At 30.4% G+C, this 23,390-nt stretch overlaps 2 protein-coding genes across 3 annotated transcripts; both read right to left on the bottom strand.

The window, feature by feature from the left end:
* Positions 1-911: 911 nt before the first annotated feature.
* LOC111042674 lies at positions 912-12,932 on the bottom strand. Its single transcript, XM_022327358.1, has 3 exons — positions 12,791-12,932; positions 9,071-9,304; positions 912-1,549 (listed from the first exon to the last, which is right to left on the bottom strand). The coding sequence occupies exons 1-3, from the start codon at positions 12,819-12,821 to the stop codon at positions 1,491-1,493; spliced, it is 324 nt and encodes a 107-aa protein (XP_022183050.1). The 5' UTR covers positions 12,822-12,932; the 3' UTR covers positions 912-1,490.
* A 1,880-nt stretch (positions 12,933-14,812) lies between these two features.
* On the bottom strand, positions 14,813-21,398 carry LOC111042676 (bifunctional endo-1,4-beta-xylanase XylA-like). 2 transcript variants are annotated; one of them, XM_022327361.1, is made up of 4 exons: positions 21,266-21,398; positions 15,741-16,550; positions 14,983-15,121; positions 14,813-14,889 (listed from the first exon to the last, which is right to left on the bottom strand). In XM_022327361.1, exons 1-3 carry the CDS (start codon positions 21,297-21,299, stop codon positions 15,060-15,062), a joined length of 906 nt encoding a protein of 301 aa, XP_022183053.1. In that variant the 5' UTR covers positions 21,300-21,398; the 3' UTR covers positions 14,813-14,889; positions 14,983-15,059. The 2 variants fall into 2 exon arrangements, with proteins under 2 accessions (XP_022183053.1, XP_022183054.1); XM_022327362.1 differs by having other exon boundaries at positions 14,875-14,897; positions 14,989-15,121.
* Positions 21,399-23,390: the final 1,992 nt, after the last annotated feature.

The raw sequence follows: 23,390 nt of genomic DNA, 5'->3' as shown, positions 1-23,390 counted from the left end.
TGGTTCCGATGAAAACCACTTGATCATGATGGGAAATTATGGTTGCTATATTCGAGGCTCTTTGGTGTTCGCCTCGTGTTGTTAACTTGGGAGTAGTTTTTTCGTTTGATAAAAACTAATATCGAGCTTTACAGGAGAAATTGAACGTACAGAAAGGCCTATAATATATATTATATTTGTACATTAACGCGTAACTAGGTGTTAAATCATGGCAAAGGGTACCATGGCGTGGAACGAGAAAACTTTATTAATCCAAAAGTTGTGTTGCGCGTATATGAAAGCGGAAAGCCATTGAATGTCTTTAGGCCTTGTTAAAATCGAAAATAGAGTTGCCTATTACTTTTATTGCTATAGTATACAAATGGTATATCTCCGGAATTACGATAAATTATAGACTTTTTGAAGGTTTTCTTCACCACATGTCGACAAGACAGACGTAGTTCAACGATTCAATGATTGTCTCTCTGATTATTCCCGCGACTTGTTCGATTACACATTAGGTAACACTGCACCTCAGTAATTTTTATCGGTTAACTATAGTAAATGTCTAGGGCCGAATGCCTAACCTCAGAATAATAAGTAATAACACTAGTGTTTAAGACACTTGTCTATATAATTATGGACTGACAATAATATTTTTCCAACATAATTTTTTTTCACATATATAGACAAAAATATAAATGTTAAGGATGCAGCAGAGTGACGTACATAATACGACTGGAACACCTCAAGCCGAAAACAATATTGAAGGTGTTGGTAATTATTTTCATCATAACTCGCGCGTACTGTGTATCATTATATTATTATGGTATGTAGGTACTCGTTTATTCAGACTTATATAAAATGATCTATGTTTTCGGCAGAATTATTGTATATCGAAAAGCAATAATTGTAAAAAGAATAACAATATATAGTGACGGTCATAATATAAGTTATTAAATGTTAATTATTACATATTACATAATATTAATATAATAGTCGTACATGTAAGATGTACACAACAGTGTGAAATAAAATTCGTCGTTACAATTATAATTATTTTATATATTATCATTATTATTTATTATTAATTATTATTATACACGTAGGTACGATTCACATGTACACGAGATATTATTATAATGAATCTGACGAAGAAAAATAATAACACAATAGGTAGGTGATAGTAAAAATAGATGGATAATAAAATATTAAAATAACGTAGGCATGACGACGTGTTTGTGTGTGCGTGCTAGGTGCCAGGTGGTTTATACCTGTGTGTGTGTGTGTGTGTGTGTGTGTGTGTGTGTGTGTGTGTGTTTGTGTGTGTGTGCGGTGTACGTGTGTGGGCGGCGGTCGAGGAAAAAAAAATTAAATAAATTGACGAATTCTCTCGCGAACGGTATATTATCCTCGTCGATGTCTGTACGTGCTGCTTGCCTATATATTATATATAAACATTTTTTTTTATATATTTCACAGTGCTGTAGTTGATTAGGACGTGTGTGCAGTTAAGCAAGACGGATGCCTTTGCTGTTGGGGCATTCGGCTTCCAATTTCACCGTGAGTTCTGCAACACAAAATATATTAATAGATAAGCGCGAAAAAAAAGATGCCCAATCCGTGTGGACTTAGGAGTTCGTATTTATAATATTGTAACACTGTAAGTTCTGGTTAAATTATGTATATTATATAGCATATTATTGTAGGTTGGTATGTTGAAACATATATTATTATTCCGAGAATATAATATAGTCTATCGATCATTGCGGGACGGTGGATTTATCGGTGGCCGCTATATTTAATATAATATAAGGTATAATACGCGTTTTGGATACAGACACGGTTTATATAAACTGAAGTTCTGAGATGCACCTAAACGTTTACGCCCCGAGAATATTTCATAATTTATTCGTGGTTATGTTTATCGAATAGCCAACAATATAATATACGAGTTAAGCTTCATAACGCGTTAAACCCCCCCCCCCCCCCCCAAAAAATGTTTTTTGTGCTTAACAATCGCGGTTTTTCCTTTCGCATTTATTTGCATTAAAAAAAATATTAGCTGAATCTCTCAAATTTCAATTAGTTTTCAATAGTACACATACACTGTACGAGTGACCCGTGACCGAAATGTGTAAAGGTTTATTTTTGCAATTTGATTGGACATCTCGCGACTCTGAGAATGTCGTAAACAATTAAAATATATTAATATTTATTTTTTATTTTTTTACTACAATTACACAAGCACAGTTGATATTGCAGCGATCGGTCGATTTGGGTATAAAATCATTTAATGTAACATCATTTATATGATGATAAAGAGATAATATATAGAATTAAGATATGCGTTCATAAGGCGTCGTGCTTAAACCACATGTTGTGGTTAAGCAATTAAAATAAAAATATATTGTCTAGTTTCTTGTCGTTGTTAAATAAGTCTGATACAGATTACTCGTATATTGTTATCGACGTTGAATCAGCTGGGCACGTGATAATGTATATTGTTATAATGATACAAGATGCACTCGTGTTCAAAATTTAAAATTACTATAGTTGTATATATTGTATGATATTATATTGGTCTGAGGGAGATATTTTGGGTTACATTTTGTAGCGATATGAATTATTTTGTTTGTTTCGTTTGTGAACTCGTTTTTGGTTAGGAGCACCGATTCAAAAGTTTCATATAACCACTCTATTAGAAATTTGACACATGCACTACATTCGAGTCATTTGCAAAATTTCTCAGTATAGTTTTTGAGAAACTTGCTACAAAACCAGTAGAATTTCCGACAAAATCACGCTTTGCAGAACAAAGTGGATTTCAGCTACCCCGTGACAATATTGAAACGAATGCATAACGACCACTGCAGTTTCCACATTATAATATGTTAATATTATTACAGGCACCTACCTGTTATAATATAATTTTCGTTATTAATTTGAAATTAAGTGTTCGAAACTAAATATACGTCTTGTATTTAGACTAGGATAGACTCTTTGTTTTGTTATTAGATATATCACTGAATCTTAATGTGATTTCAATTTAGAGAAAAAACATTTTTATAAATTGTTTTTCAAATTTGATACTATTCTTGAGTTTATGAGGATTTCTTAACTAATTGCTTAACATACTGATTACTCATTTAATCTTAACGAAAACATTTATAAGTATGATAGGACGTCATAATATTCCTTTTTTGGCTTCTCAAGTATACCTACTGAATTCTACTGAAATATATTGTTAATTGTCTTTATAAAATAGTTTTTTTATCATTGTAAAGTTGTATTGCGCACTTCATGTGCAATTAGTAACAACCAATTGGAGAATATAATATCAACTTTGTTTTCCAGTGTTTCAAAACAATGAACACTTTTCACATCTGTACTGGTATTGTTCAAAACTCGATCTATACAGAATGGATTCATTCAGTTTGTATAGACAGTATTAAAATATATTTTGTTTGTTTATCGTGTAGTTTTTTATTTTTAAATTCTCAGAGTTCTAGGTGGAATGAAGAAATAATTGGTTTTAGAACGATGTGTAAATTTTTCGCGAAAACACATTTTAGATTGTGTTTCCGTTTTTCAATTTAATTTTATATGTATATAATAACCATAACAATAATAATAATAAAAAATAAATAAAGTAAACGATGTAAAAACAAATTTCGATACGTTCGAGTGCTTGGCTTTTTAAGAAAAAATGACATTTTTGTAAATAAAACGATAACAATTTTTTTATGTTATTTCAAAAGTATTCTGAAAAATGTTTTGTTCGATTTTATCATACCATAACGTTATTTGTAGTCATCCATGTTATTCCTATCAATATGTTATAAATATTAAATTTGATAGTTCGAAATATTAGTGATAGCTACTAAATTAGAATTTTCGAACAGGCTGAAAACTCATAATATTCGTCAAACGGAGTAATGTAAGCCAAATGATTTTTATCCCGTTTCATTAAAAAATAAATAAACAGGCTTACCTATGGTATTGTATCAACTGTATGGGTTAAAGCTACTCGAGTAGTATCTCCCGTGATATTACGTCGATTATAATGAATATTGTATCTTATAAAATTTATTTACACAATTATCAATGTTCAAAATTCAAACTTTGTATGAAGGCACTAAAATTAAAATTGAAACACAATAATTGTGTAGACAATCTATTATTGCAGATCAGATCACTTTTCTCGTTGATATTCGAGTTAATAATAGTAAATAATTTTATTTTGTTACGTTATAAATATGATATCATACTATGTGCGATCACTAGTGAGACACATGTTTCGTACACACTTTGTCTGTATGGTATATAATTTGGTAATAATTTTGAAGAAAAACAGTTTTTTATTTTGTAACAATAATTATTACTATCATCGTCATCACTATTCTTAGGTTAGGTTAGGTTAATGATAGTAATAATTATTGTTACAAAATAAACTGTTTTTAACCTAACCTAACCTAACGGTCTAATACTACTTTCTTTTACAGTTTATCATCACCTATAGTTGTTGTTATCTTCTGGTTGTCAGCATATAATATGGTTTTATACCTTATTCCTAGATGGCTGCATAATACTTTATCTAACCTACTCTAATAATGAGTTTTGACAACTCTGTTGGAACGTGTTTAAGAATTCCTAACTTATCCTCCTGTGCCTTTGTATTGGAATAACTTACGCAAGTGTTTTCAAGAGCATTAAACAAAATATTATATTAGGTGTGAAAGTATAGGAGGCTTATTTAAAAAGTGTATACAATAATTTTATCGGTTTAACATTACAACAACATGACATGTGGTGGAATATAAATCCAGAGGTTAGACTCGTCTGGTCTTTACCGTACGATAAGGTTTTAATCTTAAAGTTTAAAGTGATGAAATCGACTGTGAAGTAAAATGATTGCCGTTTAAACTTTAAGCGTTAATATTTCCATCGAATTGCACAGTCAATATAATTGTTTTTTTCTTTTTCTTAGTGTAGTAGTTTATAAACTAGTAAGCTACATCTATGTAATTACATATGATCTAATTTAATATAAATGAGACAAACAAAACACCTTTACTACCTGCTTAGAAACGAAACAATACACATATAGCACATATTTAACAGTTTTGTTTGTAATGACAATTTCTAATAAAAACATCGGTTTTTAATAAATACAACTTATCAAAAGTTCTGATGAACCTAAAAGTTTAATCACTAAAGTTATAAGAAAATACTAAATCTGGTGTTTCCTGTCACTAAAGATTTAAATCCCTTGTTCAATATGGCCTCAAACTTTTGAAAACTTATTCGTTATGTATATTTTTCACCGAGTTACAAAAGAAATTGAATAGGTATTAAAGAACGGTTTCACCCATTATAATATAGTTTGTTTTCCTCGGGTAATATTATGCAAACGTTACATACCTACTCAAAAATATGCCTTTTGGTTTTCTTTATTTGTAAATTCAATTTCACATAATAATATTATATAGGTACCACGCTTTTCATTGGTTAATAAAAATAATTCATATGTTTTCGTTTGAACACACCGACTGTCGCCATTTCATGTTTGATCGTTTGACTATAATCATTTTGGCTGTTTACTTTGTATAAATGTACCTCACGAGTAGTTTTCCAAAAAATCTCATAAAATCAATTGATACTACATATATATTATATATATAATCTATGTATACATCATTACTTAGGTTTAAGACATCTAGCGTTTGTATGTTTGTTTGTGGATAGTCAAATAAATATCAGGGTTAAATAAAAATATTATTTTGAAATAAGTGAAAATAATGTGCCTCATAAAGTCATAAGTCTTTATTAAATTGAAAGCGTCTTTGATTTTATCTCTGACAAAGATTAGGTATGTGTTGAACATAAAGTCTTGCGGTTCAGTGACTTCTGGTCTTGTAATATATAAAATAATACCTTTGTAAGCGTATAAATAAATTAGACGAAAAAAAGAAAGGTTTGTCAAACCTAATAGTTTCTAGGATCAGAAAATAATACACAAATATTCACCATTTCAACGTTTTTCTTATTATTATTTATTACAGTTGTTTCGAAGTGATTTTTAACGAACAGGTAGAGGATATTAAATTTCATAGTCATGTACTCGCATTATCAATAAGGACTGATGAAGTGAATATAACTTTCCGGTAAAAACCACCGACTACCATATTATAATCATAAGCTGTGTATAATATGTCGAGTTGTATTTTGTTGTTAAAAATTAGTGTACTACTCACAACGCATTAAAGAAATATAATATAGTTAAATACATAAGATAAACAATTTTTGAAGAATACATACAAATAAAAAATATAAACATATAGATTATTCAGGGCGTCCAAGCTCTTAGTATGCGAATAAAGGGTATGGTAGCACGGAGTGGTGTTACTAGAAATAGAGAAAGTAGGCTGGTTTTAAGTAAAATATGTGAAGAAAATCTCAAAGATTCTTCCTAGAAAATCGTGCAGCATCTCTCAGATACCCATTTTAAAGAGAACTGATAAAGTGTCAGCCACCTAAAACGTGCCACGAGGACTATAAGTGAATAGTAGTGATGGATAGCTAGGACATTAAGAATATAAGAAGCATATCCAATAAATACCTATTTTAACTTGTTCAAAGATAAGTTGGTCTTTCGTAGAGAAAGGGAGCCATATAACCACAACATATTATTCTGATAAAGATTAGGGTAGTTTATGTAAATATATTATGTATATAGTTTATTTCAAATAAATATGCTACATTACCTCCAAGAGATACGTCCATCAGATCCTTTAAAATAATAGCTGATGCAAGCTGATCCGACTGCCTCTGAACAACCCTCATATGCGTAGGTTGACGATACAACGTTATCATAAAAATATTTTTTTACCGTTTGCTGTACGCTATGTATATCTACCTTAAAAATCATAATCTCACTCTTACACACAAATGCAGACGTAATGTTTGTCAGGGACGCGTCTCGGCAAGTCTGATGCAAACAAATAAAGCGTCCGGGATAAAATGGACGTGGTATGTGTATGCGGATAAAGTTAACCGAAATGGACACGTGTCTACAGGGACTGACTGAACATTTAACCGAGTAGGTTAAATTATATCATAATATATTATGACGCCCTCGAGTATCCCCGTTTAGTCGTATAATATCCGTGCGTGGGTGTACATTTTTACGACCAGGTGCGGATTCATATCGGTTGAAAGATAAAAACGATAATGATAACGGAGTTGAAAAGGACGTACCGGCAATAATATAAAATTTTCCTCTTTTATGCTTATAGATACACCCGTTTATTAATATATTAGGTTTCAGGAACCTACCTAAATCATAGACTTCGGCGTCCTCATACCTTACTTTAGATTGCCAAGTTCCAACATTGTTAGAAACAAATAGTTGATACCTGTATATTTAGGTCCCATTATATTACTATAATGGGACCTAAATATACCTGCAGTGTATGTTTTATTTTTCCAAAAAAATGTTTTTATCTTTGTTGTTGAACTATTATCCCTCTCTCTATCATGATATTAGTGAGTATAAATGGTACCTAAGTTGTATGCTATATTGTTAGTACTATGTTGGCTCCTCTCTCTCTGTTATCAGTCCATTTATTTATAGGCCTATGACTTAAATACTTAAATTATAGGCTTACTTACACGATATCATAATAATAATATTATCACACTGGTGCGTCCTATTTTTCGTATATTATTATGTTTGAGAACGCTTAAAAACGTAGTTATACCGTCTTCACCAGGGTGGTTCATCGAGACGGATTAACCGAGACGATTTGTCTTCCCTCCACAGAAGTTCGTTTTAATTAGTTTCATTATATATTATTATACACAGATATTATACACAAACGTAACATTTTAACTAATCGGTGCAATTACTATTCGTGCGCTGTTCCAGATTAAGATTATTAATACAAGAAATTGTTATACACTCTCTTGCGATACAGGACGATAATAATAATATTAACTGAGTAGAATATTGTTGGGTTACTAAAATACTCGCATCGTGGACACCGGACGAAAATCTGCCGCGGTTCGAATATTATGTATAGTTATAATGTTATACTTGAGATTCGAGAACACACTAATATATATTATATTATAAACGTATTGGTAAATATTTTTATTTTTTAATTCGATTTAATTATTTTGAGAATAAAATACAAATATTCCTAAAAACTATATCATTACTTCAATGCTTTTTTTATTAATCGAGAAAACTGTTCTTGGTTAATAACACCGTTCAAATTGAATTGAAAAATATAAAAATAAAACTGAATAAAATAATTAAAAGTCATTCCGGAAAATATTTGGTGTTAGGTAACGTGGTTAAACACTTTAAACACGCATTGTAATACGTAATACACAACCTGTTTTTTGATTTTAGATTTTTGTTCACAAGCTAACAACCGCACAATTTACCTATGTTCTGTGCAATATCAAATGCTGCAATAAATAATGAGCACATGCAATTCATTTTTTTTCTCTACATCGAGAAACGCATGCCGATTGACAAGCACGCGATATAGTTGATTTTCCCCGGACATAATGATATTATATTCATACGAAGTGACGTCCCGTGCAATTAGTTTTGCTGTTTTGCGTAGGTACCTACCTATATAAAATGCGTGTGGAATTCGAGTGTTTTAGCTTTGCTGGCGTAACGCGATGGTTAACGTTAAAGGGTGCCGCGGGGACGAATTGAAATCGATCGTTAAACGATTTCTGGGGCAGGGAGGAGAAATAATAAAAATAAAAATAAATTTGATAGGACGAAACAAATGGTATTTTTTTCGGTGTGAAATAAATTACTATTTCAACGATTAGTTGGAGAGCCTATAACTGAAAATCGAGTTTTTGTTCGGTTTCTGTGTTAATGAGGTGTTTATAGAGTGTTCAGACACGTCGCACAACGGTTTGCAGGCACACTTCTGCCTATCGGCAACTATTGGCACTATTGCCGACCATTATACCTATGTAAGGCTGAAGTTCATAATACGTATATAACATACATAATTTATTTCATTACTATCGATGAATGATTGTCTGCTATACTCACTTGCGTTGTGCTCGCAGTTGTATTTCTCCATGACGCACTTGTTGCCGAAGCTCAAGTTCACTTTGGCCCCGTCAGATCCGCAAATCGGGTTGTAATCGTTCGGGCACTCGGACTTGCATTTACGGGCTGGAGAAAGCGTGGTCGTCGTGCTGGTCGTCTTCAACTTGTGGCTGGTGCCTATCTTCTTGTCTCCGGCTGGACTGCCATTGACAGATACCAACGCGATGGTCAGACCTACAGCACAATATTATATTATTCAGAAAACCGTTGTTATTTTTGTAAAATGTATGTGTGAGTGTGTGTGTTTTTTTTAGTATGGCAGAGAATATTGCAGAGTGTTCAAATGTTTTTTAAGATTTTTGAGGACATAGCGTTAGTATACTTTGGAAAACTAACTGTCAGCATTGGAATTAGTGACGTCTATATATTTACGATCACCGCCTGTTGAAACCGTACTACGATGTTATTTGAGCGAGGTTTATCGATAAGTCTTTTACAAAGATTGTTATACGGGGGAGAGTATGAAACTCGATTTTGATGTTCATAAAAAAAAGAAAACTAAAATGTAGTACCTACGTCTAAAATGTCATTGACATTAAATTACTAGGCTTTCTTTTGAATTTTGTATTTTTCTAAGATACAACGTTTCTCGCTGAAAAACATGTTTCTATCCGGAATCTAATTTTAAGAGAATAATGCATTATATAACAACATTATGCATTATTTTATTATGACGTTATTTAAACACTTAAATTTTATGAATAAGCTATCTTGGAGCTTGAACCATTGAAAAATTAAATATGTACAAGATAATTATTGTTTTTTTTTTAGTTTAGAGACCAACAAGTGAAAATCGTCTTTTAAAAAATGAGGTAAATTATGATTGATGATAATTAATGTGGAACAATGACTGGAAAAATTTCATAACGTATTATTATCAATAAGAAGAGATTGCATTTAGAGAAAAATAAGTGAGAAAATAAATTAATTTACTTTGCTACAGAATTGAGAAAATAAAATCGTTCTACGTCAAAACAACTAAAGTTGTGATTTTATAAAGCTAAAATAAAACTAGATTTCAAAACCAAATTTACTACCTGTATACAAGCGTTGTGAAAAGATATGAGATACTAGAATAAAATAATGTATAGTAATATTATATTTTGTCATAAACACACCTCATAGTTACACATTGGAAACATCAGATAAAATAAATTGCATAGCAATATAGCAATATAGCGTGGCTGCGTTTATTAAATCGTTTGAATATCGACTCGTATATAGTCGTGTCATTTGTCTAGGATAAAGGTTAAAAGTAGTGTATAAGATGTCATGTACAAAGAAACTCGTTGATAGCGATAGATTTTGTATCCTCGCCACTATTGCGTCACTTTTGTATATGATTTTAATATTATATACATATAATATTATTATACAGCGAAGAAGGACGTTATTCAATTTTTGCCACTTTTGAGCTAATCGTTAATACCAGTATATTGTAATAAAGCATGATCTATTAAAAAGAGTGGGTAGTAAATTAGAAAATGTCGAATGCATCGAATGCAAAATTGTTTGTTTGCTATGAAGTTTAGTTTTTGAATATTTTCTCATGAAAATAATCTGAACCTGAGTTATTCCTTTTATTTTATGTTTTTTTTTTTTTATCAAGCTAATACTATCTGAGAGTGCAAATATAAATTGGATGCGATAGTGATGTACTGGTTTAGAGCCTTTAAACGATTATTATTGCTTTTAATCAGGTATTTTAAAAATCGGTGTCAACATTATTTCTGAATAAGCTTGACAATAAATATAAAAATATATTGAAAAAATCTTCTTCTTAAACAAGCGTATAAGTCAATACCTAGTTGATATTTTCTTTTAACTGTAGATATATTGAATATATAATAATATAGCTGAGTAATACCATGAAAAGAGTTTTCACCGGGTTCTCAAATTTGTTTGGTCTTTCAAAAAATAAAATAAATGTTCTTCGACCACAATAAATAATTCTAAATTAACCAGAATAGGAGACAACTATTTTCTATTTTATTCAATTAAAATTTTGACTTAATAATAGTTCAAAAAGATAAGATAAAAGCAACGGTTTACAACCAGATTGTAGCTCATTAATGGTATAAAAATAAGCTTATTTATGTGCACTTATTCCACACCACCCTACTACCTCAGTAAAAATTTGGGTTTCACACACTTGAGTTATCATCATAATCACCGAGTGTTCGTATAAATAATACGTTAGTTAAAAGTTTTGTTTAAAAAAAAATTTAACAAATAAATGTATATTTTGTATTATTAAAAAGTTATTGCTATTACTGATAAGTGATAAGTAAAATTTATATTTCTGTATGTTCGATAATGATGAACTTACGAGTTGTAAACATGTGCAATATGACTAAATACCCACTACATAAATGTACCTAAATCATTTTGAGTGTAAATTGTATTTGTTTTGTTAAATTGTGGATTCAGATATCATCTTTAGCAAAGAGATCAATAGCATAATTATACAGCATTTTTTCATCATCGTGGATTTAAAACCAAACAGAAATTCAATTTTATGAGATGGAACGTAGATGGGTTCTTGCGACTATTATCCTGAATACAGGTATTATCTTAAGAAAACTATTTAAAAAAACCTCTGACATTAATTTAAATTTAAGATTAAATATAACTCAAATTCAAAACATAAATGGATCAATGAAATAACTGATAGTGGGTACTGTGTTGTTGTAGTCCACCTATATATTGTAATTATCATGATGGAATCAGATCATTAGGAAGTCTCAGTTCGTAGTCGAACAATTATTAATTTAAAATGTCTCACAATATGGACATAAACATATGGGTTTAACTAATACAGACTAGCTAATTATAATGTACGGATCGAACACTATTTCATGAATCATAATACTTCCATTACGAATTAACTCGATTAATTCGACTATTGTTTTCAGTGTTTTCAGAATTTAACGCAGTACAACGTGTTGAAATTAAAGTACATAATATCGTGCTGTCAAAAAAATGTAATCGAACACAGTGAAGCTCTTTGAATATGTCGACAACTTTTTACATCACTGAATGGTACACATTCAGTAGGGTATCAATGTTTTTTTGTATTTTTTCCCAAGATTTTATTACGCCATAACCCATTGAAAGTTTCACGCGTGTGCATTTACTGTACTTTATTATATTCTAATTTGTAGTTGTAAATTTAAAATTGAAATCCATTTAACACGAAAACATTTTATACTTATATGCAGTATTGTGCGCATTTCATTTCTAAGTGCAATTTCTCATACCTAGCGGATTTAATGAATACAACAGAGCAGCGGTTCCCAACCTTTTTATATCCACGTAACACCCACACATTTTGAAAATTTGCATGTACCACTTGACCAAATAACCTTTTTTTTGCTTATTAAAAATGTATACTTTATTCTACATGTATGAAATTTGATTTATTAGAAACTATGCAACTATGACAATATAAGCATTTAATGCACACAATGAAAATGAAATATGTAAATAAACCAAATAGTTTTTAATGTAAATAATGATCCATTCCATTTTTTTTTTTTTTTACAAAGGGACCTCTCTTCACCTACCACCTATGAGCTTTCCGAGTACCTCAGGTAGAGGAACTCTGCAATAGAGTTACTACTGTTATTGATAATAATAATAAAAATAATATCGACTTACCTACTAACAGGACTAGCATTAAGGATTTCATGATGTATTCGTTTTGCGTTGTTTATACGTCTTGTTTATGATGATAATAATAATTATCGTGTTTCGTGCACTTAGAGGGACCAAGCGTTTTGTTCGCCGGACGACGTAGTGCAGCTCTCTTATATAGACGGTTCTCCTACCCATAAGTGTATTATTTTATTTTATTTTTCCTGTTGACCGACCGACGTGAGAAAGGTCATACCTATATCGTACTTGCTGCTACAATATAATTGGTCGTCCCTTCACCGCCGCCGCTGCTGCTGTCCATCAATTATGTAACAAAAGTGCAATGCATATACACATTATTATGTTTATACACAAAGGATGTACTTTGTGTGTGTTTGTGTTTTTTATTTATTTTTTTTTTATTTCATTCGTCTGTCTACTAGGTAAATGCGTTTTGGAAATGATTTGTGTTCGTCACGATGTGAATATTGCGGCGCGCTTCGTTAAAAAATGACTTTGACCCGTCGCAAGGTTATGCCAATAAATTTATGGTCCGAGACGCGTTTCGTATGCATACATCACGACATACCGCGATGTTCGTCGTCAAGGGGTCTTTGTTCGACAACAATATTAATAATACGTTCATCTCAAATAAAATGCAGTGGTTCGTGGATCGAGTACAATAGCAATGCTCGTTTCACAGCAACTCTGTAAACGAATTCGGTTTTTTTAGGTGTAGGTACCTAATATTATTATAGTATCGAGCGACTTACAGAAGTACACAATTTTTAATATGATACAATAAAGTAATTATTCAAACGTCGTATATAATGGAAATGATAATGAACGGCTAATCAGGAATTAGTCATATTTTCATTATTGTACTCTACTCCATTTTTTTAACTGCCGTATAGGTACGTCACACTCTCGTCCAGAATCAATACGTTTGCAACCAAATTTAAAATAAATGTCCGTTAAATCAAGCTGTACAGCTCATGTACAGCAGTGTATATTGTATATAGTACCTATATAGCTATAGGCTATAGTACCCAGTTAAGCCGAAATAATGCTTTCATCATGAAAATATTAAATTTATAAAAACAAAATTTGTAACAATGTAATAAAAATCAAAAAAATGATCAATCTCATCAGACTGCAAAATGAACCGCTTTGATATCATATTAAAGAAAACATTATGTAAAATGTACAGCATGATAATAATAGTATACCGCGTAATAGTGCTGCAGTTATATTATATTCAAAAGGGGTAAGCCTCAGTGGCGTTCTTACTTTTGGAGGGAGGCAGGGTAATTTTATTCGGCTACATAGTATGCCTGCACGGTGTTTGACATAAATATCGTACATGTGATACATATTTGCTCCTATAGTGGCTTTCGTATCTCCCATGTGGCCATGTGTGTCAATGTGAGCCATGTGGAGTGACCTGCAACCTCAGATTGTCATCGATATCACATCGGAGATTATGTGTAGTGTGAGCGAACGCCACAGTTTACTTATACATAGTTCATAATATATACACGTTCGAATAATATTATGTATCGTTGAACTTTGGCCAGCAAGGAGGTGGAATACGGAGGACCTTGATGAGAAAAAATCTCAAGTTCAAAGATTGGTTCGGAGGAAACCGAGTTAAACGAATTACACTGGTGTCATTGTTGTCGCCGTCGGCCGACCCTATATTGCATTGGGAATATAATTTAACCTATTACACGACCATTGTTGTTGAATTTACTTTGCACGACCGCTTCTAAACTGCTCTTCAGACCCCCCCCTCCGCCGTACTATAATACGAATTTCCAGACGCTCGTCGTCCTGATCCATCCAATATTCTTCGTCTAACACAATTATATTAATATTTATGTTTAACTTTTTCTCTCAAAAACTTGGTTGCTTTAAAAACAATATTGGTGACTTATACGTGTGTATAAGCCGTATATGTCCTGAATATTATATATTTTATATAAAACAGTAGTTATCGTTTTATGAAAATGTATATTATAAAACATTATAATATTATTATATTAAATCAACCATACAGAAATTATTTTAAAATACAATATAATATTTATATACAATAATTTTAGCTATGTTATTCACGGTGAATATATATGTTAGCGGTAATGTATGTAATACGTTATTTTATTAAATAACTAGTTATTCTATAGAATTACGGAATTTCATACATTAACGCTAACATATATATATATATTTATATAAAAGTCAATCATTTATCTATGTATATCAGAAGTAGCAGCGAAATTTTGAAATTCCATCATGCTCGAGTAATGCGTTGGGTCGTCGTCACACAAGTACCAATGTAGCTGAATTCAGTGGCTAAAACAAAACAAATATAATAATATTATTTATGGGCTTATGGCGTAATGACATTAATTATTACTCGTATCATGTATGCTATTTATTATTTTGTATATAATTAATTTACGTTGGTAAGTATTATAGTGTGAATCGTGTATTCGTGTTCACTAATAATCACATAAATTTATTCAGATAAATAAACTAATATAACACACACTTTTCAAGAAATAAGATTTTGATGCGATTCACATACTTAGTTCGGAAATTTTTCTCAGAAAGTCAACCATATCAGAATTACGAATGAAATGTATTATAGATGAATAATTGAAAACAACAGGGATTTAAAGTTTCAGGAACCCGATAATGATTTATACATTGGCACCTACAATGATTTATGTTTAACTATTAATTGAATCTCAAGAAAAATTGAGGTTAACCAAAAGGATAATACTATATTATTATATAGAGTATACTGTACACTGCACACACTGCCTACCACAAAATCCTACACTGTAAAATAAATAAATTGTTATATCGTTTCCATCCCAAGCGAGCGTAGTAAAATAATAGGTACATATCATGGTTACTTATTAAGTTGGTTTATTGATCGAGCAACAAACAAAACAACAATACTTACGTATACCACAGTTGGCGACACAATCCAAAAATCGTCTATTTTGGTAAGTCTGTGAATCACTTCCACAGACGGGATTGTATTCGTTTGTAATCTTTTCTCTACAGGTCGTATTGCATGTGTTTCGTTGAGCTTCATTTGCCTCTTCACTGTTCGATGAAGTCGTGCTGGTTTGTACTTGATTTTGATTTACGGTCGTTTGGGTAGGTGGTCTGTTACCTTGATTGTTTTGTCCCTGATTGTCACCGTTGGTACCCCATTGGTTTTGTCCCTGGTTATTGCCGTTGGTACCCCATTGGTTTTGTCCCTGGTTATTGCCGTTGGTACCCCATTGGTTTTGTCCCTGGTTTTGACCAGGGTTTTGTCCCTGGTTTTGTCCCTGATTTTGTCCTTGGTTTTGTCCCTGGTTAACGCCATTGGCGCCCCATTGGTTTTGTCCTTGATTATTACCGTTGACACCCCATTGATTTTGACCCTGATTATTACCATTAGTACCCCATTGGTTTTGATTACCAGATGGCCTATTTCCAAAGCCCTGTTGTTGGTTAGGTCTTTGATTGGACCATTGGCCTTGGTTTCCACCAGACGGTCGGTTATTACCTTGGGGTTCGAGCCCTGCAAATGGATCTCCTTCGTTAGGCATCGGTGGTCTTGGACGACGATTACCTTGTCTTATAGTTCTTCTGGGTGGTGGTCGTTCATTACTAAAGTCCCATGATGAATGTTGGTATCTTGAACTCAGTACTTCGGGAAATACAACATCGTCCAACGGTACTCCACCGTAAACGGATAAAACCGACAGTCCACAACATACTAAAAATTGATAATTTTTAATTGAAATTATATGGTTATAACATAGGAAAAAGTGGGATACCGATGCAATCTAGGTATTAGATACTAGGAACTTAACATATTATAAAGGTTAACTGGTGTAATGTATGATCACGGTTATCTACTAGTAGTAGATAACCGTGGATTCGTAGATATGATGTAAGTAAGTACCTATAGAATAAATGAGTTTTGATTTGGTTTCCTGTCATATAGTAATCTAGAATAGTATTAACTCGTGTGATTGTCCACGGATTTAAATAATTGATAACATCAATAATGTTAAAATACTGAAAGCATATAGGTGGTTATAAAATATAAATATAGTAAATATACCTATTCGTCAATTTATATTCAGGTAATCAATTAGTGCCTGTATTTGCTATATATACAAACGAAATTCCGCCTATGAAAATTTAATAGATACATGTAGTATTCACTTGAACTGACGGAGTGATAACTATACACTCGTTACTCAAATTCAAGTATAAACAAAAATAATATGAATGTCAATAATTCGTTTGGATTGAAAAAAATTGGTCTAGGTATTTGTATTATAAAACTTAATAACAATTATAAAATACAAGTACTAAGACCAATTTTTTTCAATCTAAACGAATTATTGACATTCATATTATTTTTATAATATAAATTGTGTTTTTTGTTTACTGTTGAATTATCGGCAAATTAATTGAGTTTAATAAATATCTATATAAGTGAGTATAATATAATAATGCTACGTGTTTTATTTTTAAATATGTGTCGAATGACGTATAAAATAGACGATTTGTTTTTAAATGAAAATACAACGTCGATTGTTATTATAATATTATGATAAGCCTATTCAATTCAATATAATATAATATGTCAAATACATAATAATATGATAAAATACAAAATAAAATGAATTTACTTATAAAATTACTGTTGATCTAAATTATAAATATGACATGTCCTGAGTACCATTATCAGTACAGGTATTAGTTTATTAAAAAAAAATCTACTCATTTAAATACTATTAATATTTATAAGCAACTATTGAAAATATTTGTATACCAATTTTTTTTTACCACAGGTGTTGTATAAATCAAGACAAAAGTTCAACTTAAATATGATTCGAGTGCATTATTTTTGAATAGTGTTTTGGGGACTCGGGCCACTCAATCGCTAAGTGCAGAAGCTTGTTTAATATGTACGTAGAATTAACACGTTTGTACGAAGTATTGAGGGGCTTTCATTAATGATATTGGTAGGTAGGTATTTAGTTTTATGGAAATTTTAGGAGATTACATGTTTTGTACGGTACGGAATTATATAAATGGAACTTTTATTAATTTTTTTAGTACCTATCTATAGTATAATTTTAAGGGGTCATTCTAGAATTTTTATATAAAAATAAAAACCAATAATTGGTTTGAGTAGATTCTTTGTTCTTGACCTTCAGCATCTTTGAAAATTATTTTTTTTTACCATAAAATACGGTCGTTATTTTTTAATAATGACTGAAAAATAACCTTGTATACACATGACACGTTTGATGTTTGTCGAGGTTTAATAATAATAATAATAATAATAATAATCTTAAAAATAATTATCAGGTTCATTAGTATAATATTTAACTAAACAATTTCTCACTGTAAATATTGTAAACTAGGTTTACTAAATTAGTGCACCTGATGGATTCATCATAGTTTTTTACAAACTAGTATTTTTTTTTAAACCTTTACTTTTCATAACCTCCTCCCGTTTGAATGTTAATTTACTACCTATATTATTTATTAAATATTAATTTTTATATTGGTATTAAGTCCACGTCTGTATAAATATCGTTGAATATAATTAAACTCTTTTATCTATAGAATATTAGTGTTTATAATTCATAGGTTTGCAGATTCAAACAGTGCTCAACATTTATTTGTGCTTATAATTTATAATATAGGCAGTCAATTCGTAGTTTTTCACGTACTGCAATTGTCTAGAAAGTTTGGAAAAGTTTAAATGTATAATTCATATATCTCAGGGTGAAACCTTGGAAACTTCCTGGATACTCAATATAGAAATTTCGATTATGCAATGTCTATTATTATTTTTACGCTAGTCTTTTTTATGTATAGCAATTAAATTATTAAATTATAACATATAAGATGTAATACTGTATTTTTTTGTCGCATATCTATCCTAATTATTCATTAAATATTATTATTTTTAAAACTTTAACATAAAATTAGTTGCCGTGCTCTTTATTTTGTAAATTCACTGATAGAATTTACTCTCGCTTGGAGCAATCAATGAAAATTAGTAGCTTGGAAAATCATAATCACATCACATCTTTGAAAAAGTCATCAATTACAGAGAATACAGATAATTAGGTATTGAGATATTTTCAATTTATGACAGGTCTTAATAACAGTTACAATTGAAAAGTCAATACTTTTCCTCGCTTCCCATTTTATTACATATCATCTAAAATATTGGCATCAGCGAGTGACTGCAGTCCATGGTTGTGAATTTACTGACACCTTCTCCCCTTATATCAAATACTTTTTCAATTAAGTAGCTACACCAGTATTATACGACCGAAGTAAATTACATTAATTTAATGTTTATTTAATGCGATTATAATATTATTATTTGTCTCCAATGAGTAAGTTTTCTCAACATTTAAATTAAACTAAAAATATGCATTTTTACTCAATTTAAAATTCTTAGAATTTTGTGATATTGTCTTATTATATGAAAAAAAAGATACTTTACAAAATACTTTGCCCGTCATGGATTATATTTAAATATGACTAATAGAAAGCTATCGAAAGAAAATATTCAAACTTTCAATAGCTTTACATAGGTAATATTATGCCAGTATTTCAAGTAATATGTTATTTAATAATTAGGAGTACTTATATAGGTTTACTTATATATATAATTATACGTTATAGCGTTAGAATTTTGAAATGTCATTATTTTTTCTTTTTGAAAGCTTCAAACCAAGTCTTAGATACCTATTTTAACTATTTATATTTTGATGAATAGTCTACGACTGCATTGCTAAATCGTTTATAGACTATAGAGCATTGTTGTTCTATCGTAACTGAAAAATATGATATACGTATAACTTGTAGTTGAATAGATTTAATTTATTGGTAGGTAATGTTCGACAATTATTTTGAAAATCTATATAATATTATTATGATGTAGGATTATTATTTACATTTAGTAGATACCGGAAGGATATTAAAAACAATAACAAAAAACAAAATGTTTCCATCGAAATACATAGGTACACCTATATCGAACAAATCTGTAGCCTCGTCGCCAAAAAAACGAATCCCAATGTTAATACTATTATTAATGAAGCGAGATGAAATTTAAAATAAATGTACAAAAACCTTCGTTTATACAATTTTAGGTATAATCTCAAAACGGGATATATTGGTTCCGCCAATATTAATTATTGCGATTTAAAAGTTCAGCGGTTGTCAATGACATATTGTGATGACAAAACTACACTTTCTGACCAACTAAGGACAATATAAGGCAATCTAAGGGTCGTTATATCCGTCAGTTCTAGAAACTGACAATCAATCAAGAAATATTAAAAGTCAGTATTTTAGGTAATAATAATTTTTAGTATAGGCACATAATAATATAACCTGGGTGCATAATATGCTATAAATAAAATAAAACTATATAATATTATACTCTATTATCAATAATGTATATGTTAATTAAAAAAATATTGATGAAATTAGGATTTGTAAAGTTTGATTAGGAAAGTTTATATTTTCTTTATACTTACTTATTCCTGGTTCGACAAGTAGGTAATGTTTTTGGTAAAAAAAATAAATAGCTCAACCTAAAGTACGTCTTCAAATTGACGAAATCGATAGGTTGTTTTAAATCTACCCTTACTGGCAAAAACTTTGTACCTTTTCCCTCCAATAAAAAGAAGTCCAGTGGAGTCAATGAAATCCCATTTTAAACATGATTTTTCTGGGTATCAAAATTATAAAGGGACATGGTATGTTTGGAAACCAAACATTTTAAAGATTAGTATGTTAAGTAATTGGATTTTAATACACATAAATGTACAATGTATATAAAGTATTGTACTGCGTGTTATATATAATATCAAAATATTATTTTTAATACTACTTATGTATTTAATTTTAATATAAACTGTTGAGGAATAATTGTTATAAAAACTTTCATTTTGCTAAGTTCACATCCCAAAGATACTCATTTAAAAAATACCCTAAAAAAAATGTGTACTATATTTTATTCACCCATGATAATATTATATTCTTGTTAATATTATAATAGCGACATTGCGAATAAAATCAATAGAGTACCCACAGCTAATGTACCATGAACAATGCACTTAACGATCAAATGTCGTAGCCTGTCAGTACCTACTCGTATAATGACAGATAATGATTGTAATTTTTTTGAAATAATTTGATGAAAATCACAGAGGGATCACATTTAATAAAAACAATAATCGTCTGGAAAGTTAATACTACCTACGATTAAGTATAAATGATTGCGTACGACGAACAAACTAAATAGAACCAGGACACCTAGGAAGTGAAAAAAACCAGGTTTGTATAAAATGGGAACCTTGCCACTAATTAACCCCTGGATGCCACCACTGCCATAAAACTGTTTATAAATATTATTCACTAATTGTATTAATTACTTACGGAATAAGACGACAGACAGTCGACACACCGACATCGTTGTTGTTAGCTGTTCGATCACGAATTCGCACTGAGACGATCTCGCGATCGTCCAATATAACGCCACTATTATCGTAACATTAATATATTATTTTATTATTATTATGGTCACAAAACACGCTAGCAACTTATAAAAACCATTAAAAACTGTTAATTTACACGACTGCGGTACGAAACCGGTTTTGTATTAAAGGTTGTTGTTTTCGTATTCATGCAGATTGTGTAAACGGAAAACCCGTGTTCTGAGTAAACAGAAATCAAATCAATTATTTGTGTATAATAATGTAGGTATATTATACATATTTTATACCATAACCATTAACCATATTATCATAATATCATATAGCTCGACGGAAAATAAATATGGTTTTCGCAAGTATCTGCGCTCATTTGGATGACGTATCCGCAGGTACCTACCATATACAATTAATATGTTTGGCCTCTGGCGAATACATATCATTATATAAACAAATTAACTATATGAAAATCGTATATTTTTTTAGGAACACTAAGGATGGCCGGAAATCAAAATTATAATACATTAAAAAAAAGACATTCATAAAAATGATTTATGAGTTATGTGTATGACTAAAACCGACTAAAATCTATACTAACAATGAATCATTATGTAAGAGCGATTTGACTTTGCCTGTATTATAGTTAAATATATTTATTTTGAATAAAATCAAAAAATCAATCCACTAGCCTGAATATCACCTAACCTAATCCGGAAGAATGGTCAAAAGAAAAAAAGAAAATATTCACGAGCTTTAAGTGTAAATAAGTGTAATAATAAAGTCATTTTGAAGATGTGTGTTGAATTTAGTTAAATGTAATTTGTATAGACAGTGTTTTGTTACATTTTAATGGCGGAAAAAATGTTAGAGTGGTACACGATTAAGATGTAGAGATAATAAATTATTGCATTCAAAGAATATTTCTGTGGAGACTTCCGTTTACAAAATATGCTGAAAATGGGAGTTTTTTGTTGTTATTTTGCATTTAGAATATAAAAAAATATATAGAGAAATAATATTGAAAATGGTCTCTTTAGAATAACTACACGCATGATTGCATTTCTGATCCATATACACAAAAAAACAATTAAACGCTATTTTTCACGAACGAGTGGTTTTAAACCTAAGTCCTAAGACCATCCATAAATACAGCAATAGAAAAATTTAACAATTTCAATATCACATGTTATTACTTACGGACCGGCGTTGTATTTCAAATTTAAGTCTATGTTTATCATAGCGTTTACATACCTAATAACAAATAACAATTCTGACAAGATTCGAATATTACTACAACCAAGGTAGTGGCAGAAGATTTTTGCCATAATATAATGTGTCTACCGCAAAACATGGAGATCCTCAAGGTCAGTAGTTTTTATATTATAAAACGGCTTGTTAATTTTTTTTAACAACAATGCAAGCCGGTGGCCCTTATAAATGTTTCCTCCTTAAACATATTATACGTTCTTAATTTATCATAATATATATGTATGTCTTGGCAAACTTCTAAATTTTAATCGTTTGCGTCTCATCCGTAATATGGACGTACCGCAGAGAATAATGCTTTTTCACATGTATATTATTATTGTTGCTATTGACTACGCTCGTGCGGCGCAAAACCATATTGCTCCTCGCTATATTATATACAGGGTGATCTATTTAAATGTCTACACTCATTATTTTGAAAAGTTTAAACTTCTTGATTCCACATTCAGAATATTATTCGGAATATTTCAATCTATAAGAAAATCAACTTTTGGACATGTAGCTTATTAGTTATAACTTATAGGTAAGTTATAAGCGATTCAAGTTTAGATGAGCTGAGTAGATTGATAGGTATAGAGAAATATTGTCCACTACTCCGCTAATTTACACTTTAAATGCTTATAACAACTAATTAACTATTTGTCCGAAAATTATTCTTTACGTATTAAAATACTCTGAATAATATTCTTTTTCGGAATATAAAATAAAATAATATGAATGTTTATTTATCTGTATCATTCAAAAAAGTAAAAAGTATTTTTCAGAAATGTTGTATGAAATTACATCATGTATATGAGAAGAATATT

Source organism: Myzus persicae, unplaced genomic scaffold (genome assembly GCF_001856785.1).
Source record: "Myzus persicae strain clone G006 unplaced genomic scaffold, MPER_G0061.0, whole genome shotgun sequence".
NCBI classification, from domain to species: domain Eukaryota; kingdom Metazoa; phylum Arthropoda; class Insecta; order Hemiptera; family Aphididae; genus Myzus; species Myzus persicae.
This window is presented reverse-complemented; position numbering and strand designations above follow the sequence as displayed.

What these genes read in the sequence shown, in the direction of transcription:
- LOC111042674 (XM_022327358.1), bottom strand. Translation starts at nt 12,821, where the DNA reads ATGAAATCCTTAATGCTAGTCCTGTTAGTAG. An exon ending in AATGCTAGTCCTGTTAGTAG is followed by an intron (nt 9,305 to 12,790) that starts GTAAGTCGATAT and finishes ATTGTGCTGTAG; the next exon opens with GTCTGACCATCGCGTTGGTA. An exon ending in CAACTGCGAGCACAACGCAA is followed by an intron (nt 1,550 to 9,070) that starts GTGAGTATAGCA and finishes TTTGTGTTGCAG; the next exon opens with AACTCACGGTGAAATTGGAA.
- LOC111042676 (XM_022327361.1), bottom strand. Translation starts at nt 21,299, where the DNA reads ATGTCGGTGTGTCGACTGTCTGTCGTCTTATTCC. An exon ending in ACTGTCTGTCGTCTTATTCC is followed by an intron (nt 16,551 to 21,265) that starts GTAAGTAATTAA and finishes ATCAATTTTTAG; the next exon opens with TATGTTGTGGACTGTCGGTT. An exon ending in TGTCGCCAACTGTGGTATAC is followed by an intron (nt 15,122 to 15,740) that starts GTAAGTATTGTT and finishes GTTTTGTTTTAG; the next exon opens with CCACTGAATTCAGCTACATT.